This window comes from Ranitomeya imitator, chromosome 5 (assembly GCF_032444005.1).
Source record: "Ranitomeya imitator isolate aRanImi1 chromosome 5, aRanImi1.pri, whole genome shotgun sequence".
NCBI lineage: Eukaryota > Metazoa > Chordata > Amphibia > Anura > Dendrobatidae > Ranitomeya > Ranitomeya imitator.
In genome coordinates this window covers 157,301,932-157,313,103 of record NC_091286.1, presented here as the reverse complement: position 1 = coordinate 157,313,103, position 11,172 = coordinate 157,301,932, and the positions used below count along the sequence as shown (strand labels likewise).

The 11,172-nt window shown below is 43.6% G+C and overlaps 1 protein-coding gene across 2 annotated transcripts in view; it reads left to right on the top strand.

Moving 5' to 3' along the window:
- Nucleotides 1-436: 436 nt before the first annotated feature.
- SMYD3 (SET and MYND domain containing 3) overlaps nucleotides 437-11,172 on the top strand; it is a 1,365,594-nt gene continuing 1,354,858 nt past the window's right edge. Inside the window, exon 1 of one of the 2 annotated variants that reach the window (XM_069769233.1) lies at nucleotides 437-687. In XM_069769233.1, the coding sequence (XP_069625334.1) occupies nucleotides 524-687 (164 nt within the window). In that variant the 5' untranslated portion in view covers nucleotides 437-523. The remainder of the gene's footprint in view (nucleotides 688-11,172) is intronic. The other variant, XM_069769234.1, reaches the window with a different exon arrangement.

Below are 11,172 nucleotides of genomic sequence, written 5' to 3'. Positions count from 1 at the left end.
CAAGCAGCGTCCAAGGCGCGCCACAAGAGAACGGCACATCGCTAGCGCGTGCCGAAAATGGCACGCGCTAGCAATGCGATTTAATATTGCTGGCAATGGGAGCGCTAACGGACGCGTTGCACGGCGTTAATTTTGCTGTGCAACGCTGTCCATTAGCGCTCACACTAAAACGAAATGAGAACCTTATTAGACTTTGTTGACACACTGGCTTATCCGTGCTGTAGCGCAGCAGCACGGCCTCTCCGCAGTATGCATGACGTTTCACCACATCTGTGATTCACTTTCATCTCAAGGAATATAATCCCATCAGGTAGAACATCGGCCGATCATGTAGTGACCGATGCGATCCGCCGAGAACCACACACCGCACCGCACAGCCGGCGGCAACACTGACGTCACCCGCTTCCTGTCACCACTGCGCCTGACCACGCCCCTCACAGGACGTTTCCAAGCACGCAGGCGCAGCACGCAGAGGAGTTGGGGGTGGGAGAACATTGGAGAGCTTTCATAGCTACTTTGCTCAATGGCGGGAAATTTTGAGAAATTCCCGAGTCCCGGGAAGGGCAATGGTCTGCGAGCCACCAGTCACTTTGCCGTGAGCGAGCTGGTAACGTGCGCAGAGCCCTTCGTGTACACCACCTGCAGGACTGGCCGAGGAGCTTCCGTGTGCGACCACTGTCTGCGCAGGTACCGTCTGGTTTATAACGTTTCTCCGCAGCTGTAGCAGCCGGCCAATGAGAGCACGGGGGCGGGGCCATTGCCTGTGACTCCTCCCTCAGCCAGGTCCTTGGTGCACTGTGTGCTGTGTGTATGGAAGGGTCTGTGGCTATTTACATACAGGCGTATGGGAGGGACTACAAGGCTCAGCATTCTCCGAATGTGTCACCTCCTGTGCAGAGATGGCAGCAGCCACACCTGACAATATTAATGTGAAATGACACTGTTCACCATTGCAGCACAGAGCGTCATCCACGCACCGCCATAGTGAAAGACGTATCTACACACCTATAGGTCACACACCTGTGGCAGGTTCCCCTGATACCGGGCTAATCACACGAGCATTAGGCTGTGGCCCGGGGGCCTGAAATGCCAGGGTGAGGAGACTTGTAAGCTGCACGGCTCCTCTATACACATGATCTCCCATTAGGCTTGTAAGTCATGTGACGAGGCTCGTTAGAGGGTGGCAATTGATTTTTGGGATTGCCACTTCCTATAGGTGGCGCTGTAGAGTTCTAGGCCTCTTTGCGCATTGGGCTAGGTTCATACACGGCGGTTTTGCTGCATTTTTCTGCAGTACGCTGACAGAACTGACACGCTGCAAGTCTCAAATTCAGACAGGAACAAAAAACAAGCGTGTACATCAGATTTCTGTGAAATAGCATTTGCTGGTGCTGTAAAAAGCAGCTTTTAATTTTCATTAAAAAAATGCTGCATGTTAACTTAGCCTTAAAGTGTCTTATTTAACCCCTTCAAGACACGGCCCTTTTTTGTTTTTTCGTTTTTGTTTTTCGCTCCCCTCCTTCCCAGAGCCATAACTTTTTTTTTTTCCCCGTCGATATGGTCATGTGAGGGCTTATTTTTTGCAGGACAAGTTGTACTTTTGAACAACACCATTGGTTTTACCATGTCGTGTACTAGAAAATGGGAAAAAAATTCCAAGTGTGGTGAAATTGCAAAAAAAAGTGCAATCCCACACTAGATTTTTGTTTGGCTTTTTTGCTAGGTTCACTAAATGCAAAAACTGACCTGCTATTATGATTCTCCAGGTCATTACGAGTTCATAGGCACCAAACATGTCTAGGTTATTATTTATCTAAGTGGTGAAAACAAATTCAAAACTTTGCTAAAAAAAAAAAAAAGCGCCATTTTCCGATACCCGTAGCGTCTCCATTTTTCGGGATCTGGGGTCAGGTGGGGGCTTATTTTTTGCGTGCCGAGCTGACATTTTTAATGATACCACTTTGGGCAGATATGTTCTTTTGATCGCCCATTATTGCAGGGAATTATACAAGAAATTTGGAAACTCATATCTCTTCGACAGATACAGATATCTCGGACACAGATACACGTCCAAAGACATCCACAGATAGACAGAGAGGGAGAGGTAATCAGAGGGGCCGGTATGTAAGAGACAGTGTTAGGATGGCATGTAATAAGGGACGGTGTTATACATAATAAAAGAGGAAACTATGTAACTAAGGACGATGTTATACATAATAAGTGAGTACACTATTGTTGTGAATTCTGTGGCAGAGCTCCCTCCTGTGGTCACAAGTGGTACTGCGGCTTCTGAGTTTCCTTCCTCAGGTGATGTGGTGAAGTCGTTAGGTGCTGCTCTATTTAACTCCACCTAGTGCTTTGCTCCTGGCCTCCAGTCAATGTTCTAGTATTGGTCTTGCTTCCTCCTGGATCGTTCCTGTGGCCTGTCTGCTCTGCATAAGCTAAGTTTTGCTTGTGTTATTTTTGTTTGCTATTTTTTCTGTCCAGCTTGCTTAATTGGTTTTTCTGGCTTGCTGGAAGCTCTGGGACTCAGAGGGAGCACCTCCGTACCGTTAGTCGGTGCGGAGGGTCTTTTTGCCCCCTCTGCGTGGTTGTTTGTAGGGTTTTGTGTTGACCGCAAAGTTATCTTTCCTATCTTCGGTCTGTTCAGTAAGTTGGGCCTCACTTTGCTAAATCTATTTCATCTCTGCGTTTGTATTTTCATCTCTACTCACAGTCATTATATATGGGGGGGCTGCCTTTTCCTTTGGGGTATTTCTCTGAGGCAAGGTAGGCTTATTTTTCTATCTTAGGTCTAGCTAGTTTCTCAGGCTGTGCCGAGTTGCATAGGGAGCGTTAGGCGCAATCCACGGCTGCCTCTAGTGTGGTTGGATAGGATTAGGGATTGCGGTCAGCAGAGTTCCCACGTCTCAGAGCTCGTCCTATGTCTTTTGGTTATTGTCAGGTCACTTTGTGTGCTCTGAACTTCAAGGTCCATTGTGGTTCTGAATTACCTAATCATATCACACTATCTACTAAGGGACTCTGCTGTACATAATAATTGAGTACACTATATACTAAGGGACTGTGCTATGCATAATAAGGCTACATTCCTGTATCTGTGCAGTGTCGGTGTGCTGCCCACTTTTACAGACGCATTGAGCATGTCCTATGCTGATTCTCAAAATCTGATCAGAACAGAACATTCTCTGACCCTCACGGATCTCATTCTCAGATCTGTGATTTTCATGTATGTGTGAATGGACCTATAAAACTCTGAGTCAGAGTGCCTTCCGGTAAAAAAAAAAACTTGGAAGCACACTGACATTTGTGAGAATATAGAATAAGGGATTTTATGAAAAACATTATCACTCCACGTCACACAGTGCAGATACAGAATCTATATATATATATATATATATATATATATATATATATAATTGTCTAAGGAGTACTTCCGTCTGTTGGTCTGTAACTTCCGTAAGGCTTGGGTCACATTGCGTTAGTGCAATCCGTTTAGCGTTAGCGGGTTGCACTAACGCAATGTTTTTACCGGGGCCGCGTTGCGGGGTCGCGGTAACGTCCCCGCTCTCGCAGATCTGGGAACGGACCGCGGGCGCGCCTCGGACGCAATGGGAACCTAGCCTAACGGAAATCCCGGGTCAGCGATATTGGGGCGAGAGTTAAACACCGCTTCTCTTTTTACTATTGATGCTGCCTATGCTACATGATCATGGGTTATTGCCGAAAGGCATTACTGGGAATGGAGCGTCACAAGGAGCATCGCTAAAGGCCTGGGCTGGATCCGGAGACTGCCGGAGGTAAGTATATAACTTTTTTATTTTAATTGTTTTTTTAAACAGGGATATGGTGCCCACATTGTTATATACTACATGGGCTGTGTTATATACTACGTGGGCTGTGTTATATACTACGTGGGCTGTGTTAGTTAGGTCCATATATATTTGGACAGAGACAACATTTTTCTAATTTTGGTTATAGACATTACCACAATGAATTTTAAACAAAACAATTCAGATGCAGTTGAAGTTCAGACTTTCAGCTTTCATTTGAGGGTATCCACATTAAGATTGGATGAAGGGTTTAGGAGTTTCAGCTCCTTAACATGTGCCACCCTGTTTTTAAAGGGACCAAAAGTAATTGGACAATTGACTCCAAGGCTATTTCATGGACAGGTGTGGGCAATCCCTTCATTATGTCATTCTCAATTAAGCAGATAAAAGGCCTGGAGTTGATGTGATGCTTGCATTTGGAAGGTTTTGCTGTGAAGTAAACATGCGGTCAAAGGAGCTCTCCATGCAGGTGACACAAGCCATCCTAAAGCTGCGAAAACAGAAAAAACCCATCCGAGAAATTGCTACAATATTAGGAGTGGCAAAATCTACAGTTTGGTTCATCCTGAGAAAGAAAGAAAGCACTGGTGAACTCATCAATGCAAAAAGACCTGGGCGCCCACAGAAGACAACAGTGGAGGATGATCGCAGAATAATCTCCATGGTGAAGAGAAACCCCTTCACAACAGCCAACCAAGTGAACAACACTCTCCAGAAGGTAGGCGTATCATTATCCAAATCTACCATAAAGAGAAGACTGCATGAAAGTAAATACAGAGGGTTCACTGCACGGTGCAAGCCACTCATAAGCATCAAGAATAAAAAGGCTAGACTGGACTTTACAAAAAAACATCTAAAAAAGCCAGCACAGTTCTCGAAGAACATTCTTTGGACAGATGAAACCAAGATCAACCTCTACCAGAATGATGGAAAGAGAAAAGTATGGCGAAGGCGTGGTACAGCTCATGATCCAAAGCATACCACATCATCTGTAAAACACGGCAGAGGCAGTGTGATGGCTTGGGCATGCATGGCTGCCAGTGGCACTGGGTCACTAGTGTTTATGGATGATGTGACACAGGACAGAAGCAGCCAAATGAATTCTGAGGTATTCAGAGCCATACTGTGTGCTCAGATCCAGCCAAATGCAGCCAAGCTGATTGGTCGTCGTTTCATACTACAGATGGACCATGACCCAAAACATAAAGCCAAAGCAACCCAGGAGTTTATTAAAGCAAAGAAGTGGAATATTCTTGAATGGCCAAGTCAATCACCCGCTCTCAACCCAATTGAGAATGCATTTCACTTGTTAAAGACTAAACTTCAGACAGAAAGGACCACAAACAAACAGCAACTGAAAACCACTGCAGTGAAGGCCAGGCAGAGCATCAAAAAGGAGGAAACACAGCGTCTGGTGATGTCCATGAGTCCAAGACTTCAGGCAGTCATTGCCCACAAAGGGTTTTCAACCAAGTACTAAACATGAACATTTTATTTAAAATTATTGAATCTGTCCAATTACTTTTGGTCCCTTTAAAAACAGGGTGGCACATGTTAAGGAGCTGAATCTCCTAAACCCTTCATCCAATTTTAATGTGGATACCCTCAAATGAAAGCTGAAAGTCTGAACTTCAACTGCATCTGAATTGTTTTGTTTAAAATTCATTGTGATAATGTCTATAACCAAAATTAGAAAAATGTTGTCTCTGTCCAAATATATATGGACCTAACTGTATATACTACGTGGGCTGTTATAGACTGCGTGGGCCGTGTTATAGAATACGTGGGCTGTGTTACAGACTGCGTGGGCTGTGTTATATACTACGTCGCTGTGCTATATACTACGTGCCCTGTGTTATATACTGCATGGGCTGTGTTATATACTACGTGGCCTGTGTTATATACTACGTATCTGTGCTATATACTACGTGAGGCGTGTTATATACTGCGTGGCTGTGCAATATACTACATGGGCTGTGTTATATACTGCGTGGGCTGTGTTATATACTACTTCGCTGTGCTATTTATTATATGGGGTGTGTTATATACTACGTTGCTGTGCAATATACTACATGGGCTGTGTTATATACTACGTGGGCTGTGTTATATACTGTGTGGGCTGTGTTATATACTACGTGGACTGTGGTATATACTAAATACATATTCTAGAATACCCGATGCGTTAGAATCGGGCAACAATCTAGTAATATCTATATTCAGGCACTTACCGCTGACATCTGGTCTGATTAGAGCCACTTTCTCCTGTTTCTTCTCCATCTGGTCTGACCTTCATGTCGACATCTCCCAGCCACGACTCTTCTTTGTAACGATGATCTTCGCAGCCCTGAAAATAACAAGGTCAAATATATTTTATACATACATTTGTCTCCCCCCCCGAATACAGATATGTACCCCTCCATTAATATACTATTAACCACACACGATTAAAATTATAAAGTGATAAGCAGCACTGTACCCCCATTAACTATAATCTCTGACTCCCAATAATATAATTGTTCAGTCTGTGACTCTCCCCAATTAACCATAAGGCTATGTGCACACTGCAAATATACAAGGTTTTACAGTACAAGCGAAGTGAATGAGATCCCTGAAGTCTCATGCACACGCTGCTTATTTTTTTACTTGCAGATTTGCAGCAGATTAAAACCTGCATAATATCAATTCTTGCAGCGTATTCACCCATACTAATGGGAAAAATACGTAGCAAAACCATGGCAAAAATGTGGAAAAAATAAATGTATTTAACCAACTTTCTTTCTGCCAACACATTAGGACATGCAGCAGAATTTTCTCCTGCAAATTCTGAACGTGTGCTCATAGCCTTAGTCCCTGTTCTGTGTCCCCATCATCCATTATAAGTCTTTGATATCCTCAAAATGAATTTGGAAGTGGGAGAAGATGCTATCAAGTGTTGAGCATCCTCCGCCACCTCCCAATTTATTACAAGTCCCTGACAGAGTCTTCTCCCACCTTTCAATTCATTATAAAGGATCGTATAGACCTTTTCGCCTCCTCTCCCACTCCCCAATAAATGTTAAGTCCTCGATAGCGTCACAATGAATTGTGAGATGAGGGAGGATGCTATCAGTGTCTTAGTATCCTACTCCACCACCACCCAATTCATTTTACATCCATATCTAATGTTTTCCTCCACCTCTCCCAGTTTGTAAGTCTATTGTAAGTCCCCTTTCCTCCCATCCCAATCCCCCACATCACTCATTGTCCTCCCCCTGCATACCATCATTGGCCTCTCCATCATTGCCCTTTCCATCACCTCCATCATTGCCCTCTCCACCACCCCATCATTGTTTTCTCCCCCACCACCTCTATCATTGCCCTTTCCACCACCCCTATCATTGCCCTTTCCACCACCTCCATCATTGCAGTTATATATCTAGATGATATCTTGATTTACTCCTCAGACAAACAAGCCCATCTGGGGCATTTGCGTACTGTTCTCCAGAGACTTAGGGAGAATAAACTCTTTGCTAAGTTGGAAAAATTTTCATTTTTTGTGCAGGAATTGTCTGGGGTTCATTGTATCTAAGGAGGGTTTTTGCATGGACCTCAAGAAGGTCCAGACTAACGTCGATTGGGTTCAGCCTTAAGACTTGAAGGGGTTGCAGCATTTTCTGGAGTTCGCAAATGATTACCTGAAATTTAACAAGGGATTTTCTCAGGTGGTTAAACCTCTTACTGATCTTAAGATCTCTGACACTTAAGGGTGCGGATGTTAAAAATTGGTCTACGTCTGCTGTGCAGTCTTTTTTGACCTTACAGAAATTTTATGTCTGCCCCGGTGCTCGTATAACCGGATCCGTCCAGACCTTTTATCGTGGAGGTTGATGCTTCTGAAGTGGGCGTGGGGGCAGTTTTGTCACAGGGTCCTGCCACTCTTACCAATCTTAAACCATGCGCCTTCATTTCCAAGAAATTCTCTCTAGCCTAGATAAATTATGATGTGGGCAATAGAGAGTTTCTTTCAGTCAAGTTGGCTTTTGAGTAATGGAGACATTTTTTGGAGGGTGGGGCTCATCCCATCAAGTCTGACAAAAGATTGACTCCTAGGCAGGCTCGGTGGTCACTTTTTTTTCCCGGTTTCAGTTTTCCATTACATATCGTCCTGGTTCAAAAAACATTAAAGCCAATGCTTTATCCCGTAGTTTTGACCCTGTGTCCCCTCACGAGCCTCCATCTTTCATTCTTCAACCTGGGTTGGTAGTGGCTGGTATCTCGTCTGAATTGGAGGGAGAGATCATAGAGGCCCAGTCTCATGCTCCTAGGTCTAATCCGGTTGGTAAATTGCCCTGTACAATTTCGTCTAAGGCTCCTTCAGGAATTCCATGAGTCTGTTTTGAGTGGGCATCCTGGGATCTCAGCCACTTGTGGGGCTATGACCAGGGTGTTTTGGTGGCCCTCACTGATTGCTGATATCAGAAAGTTTGTGTCTGCGTGTGGTGTTTGTGCTCATACTAAGAGTTCTCATAGCCGGCCAGCGGAGAATTGGTGCCTTTGCCAATTCCTGATAGACCATGGACTCACATGTCCATGGATTTTATCACCAACCTCCCTCCTTCCAGGGACAATACCATGTTATGGGTGGTAGTGGACAGGTTCTCTAAGCAAGCCCATTTTGTATCTTTGTCTGCGTTACCTTCTGCAGAGACATTGTCCAGGTTGTTTGTGAAACATGTGGTTGCGTTTGCATGGAGTGCCGTTGAATGTGGTGTCTGACAGAGGTGTCCAGTTCGTCCCTATGTTCTGGAAAGCGTTTTGTAAAAAGTTGGGTGTTACTTTGTCCTTTTCCTCTGCCTATCATCCAGAGTCAAATGGCCAGACCGAACGTACAAATCAGTCTTTGGAACAAATTTTGCAATGGTTTAGCCTCCACTCGACAAGATGATTGGTGCGATGCTTTGCCTTTATCTGAGTTCGCTTTTAGTAAGCCAGGCCACTGGCATGTCGCCCTTTCTTGCTAATTATGGGTTTAATCCACATTTTGGGGAGTTCTCTGGTTTGAACTCTGGTTGTCCTGGGGCTGAGGGAACTGTGCAGCGTCTCAAGGAGTTGTGGACTGAGATTCGACAAAACTACCAAGGCTCAGAAAAAGTAAAAAATTTTTACAGATAAGGGAGTATTTGGTCCTACTTTCCAGGTAGGGCAGAAGGTGTGGTTGTCCACTCGCAACATTAAACTTAAGGTTCCCTCTGTCAAGTTGGGTCCTAAGTTTATAGGCCCATGTGAAATTGTTGAGATGGTTAATCCAGTTGCTTTTTGGTTGCGTCTCCCAGACTCCTTCAAGATTTCCAATGGGTTCCACAAATCTCTTTTGAAGCCTTTGGGAAATGTTGAGGAGGGGTCTTTGTCTGCTGGTCCCTCGGTACTGGTTGATGGCCACATGGAGTTTGAGGTGGGATGCATTGTGGATTCTCAGAGAGTACGTAGCACTTTACAGTATTTTGTACAGTGGAAGGGATATGGTTTGGATGATCGATCTTGGGTGCCGGCTTGTTCTGTACATGCTGATCGGTTGGTTCGATCCTTTCGTGTCAGACATCCTGGGAAGCCTGGGGCTCGTCTTGGGCTCTATGGAGTTAATCTTGCTGGCCTCCCTCTGGCCTGGAGAGGGCTATATTAACACACAGTCGAAAAAACAGCAACGGTTTGCTATAATGGAACCCTATGGCGCCGGATCTGTCAAATGATGGAATCCGGAGACAGTTTCCATTTTTTAAACCACACATGCATTTTCCATTAAGTCTCTCTCTCTCTCTCTCTCTCTCTCTCTCTCTCTCTCTCTCTCTCTCTCTCTCTCTCTCTCTCTCTCTCTCTCTCTCTCTCTCTCTCTCTCTCTCTCTCTCTCTCTCTCTCTATTTCATTTTTGTTAGGGTCCAATTCTTCTTGGAAAATAAATTTAGAGCTAAAGTAAATTTTTTGGTGAAAAAAGTTAAATGTTCATTTTTTCTTTCCACGTTGCTTTAGCTCATGTGAAGCACCGGAAGCCTTAATAAACTTCTTGAATGGTTTTGGGTACCTTGGGGGGTGCAGTTTTTACAATGGTGTCACCTTTGGGTATTTTGTGTCACATAGGCCCTCACTTTAAATGTGAGGTGGTTCCTAAAAAAAATGGTTTAGTAAATTTTGTTGTAAAAATGAGAAATCGCTGGTCGACTTTTAACCCTTATAACTTCCTAACAAATACAAATTAGGCTTCAAAAATTGTACTGATGTAAAGAAGACATGAGGTAAATGTATTTATTAACTATTTTGTCACATAATTCTCTGATTTCAGGGCATAAGAATTAAACATTTTAAAATGGCAAATTTTTCATTTTTTGCCAAATTTCCGATATTTTCACAAATAAACGCAAGTCATATTGAAGAAATGTTACCACTGTCATGAAGTGCAAGTGCTTGAAAAAGATCATGTTGATCAAAACGTCGCCACAGAGGGCAGAATAAAGGAACTGTGATTTTTCACCAACGTTTGAGGCGCTGTCTTCATTTTCTACTTAAATGTTTGGATGTTTTCCGGGAAGGACTCTCTGGAATTAACATGCACCTCTTTTGGGGGTAAAAGTTAACCCTGTATTTGCTATGAGGTGCTTTGAATAGTTTTTTTCTATTAAGTACAATAAAATCATGAAAAAACAATGAAAAAATGAATGAAAAAACATTCTCAGAATCAGTGGGATCCGTTCAAGGGTTCCAGAGTTAAAACCACATAAAGTAACACTGGTCAAGATTAAAAATTTTTACTTGGTTATGAAGGTCAAAATTGGCTGTGTCACTAAGGGGTTAGGTTCATAAACTGAGTTCCAGCAGAATATAATAACAAAACAAAGAGACATTACATCAGCATGAGAAACAGAGTAGGTCAGCTACGCAATATTCAAAGTTCAGTACTGGGCCTCTTGCAGAGTCTAAGCATCTTACACAGATCCTCCAACTTGCATAGACAGCACCTCTACTCCCAGACAAGGAATGAACAGCTCAGCTGCCATTTCAAACCAGCCACACCTCCTGGATTGGAGGGTGGGAATGACTAGTTCCGCCCATCTAATCTAATCATTTCTAACAATCTTGGACCCACCTATTAGTCCTACTAACCGTCTCAGCACCAATTAAAAAGAAATGTATTATAAACAGTAACTCAGTCGAGGACCACATAAATATATTTACATAATTACACCCAATATCACTCAAGCTATACCATTACTTGTCCGAATAAGTGTATAGGGCTAGATGTCCATGACAATCAAATCAAAACCTTAATGGCAGGACATATATGCTGCACAGTAAAAAAAATCTGAAATGT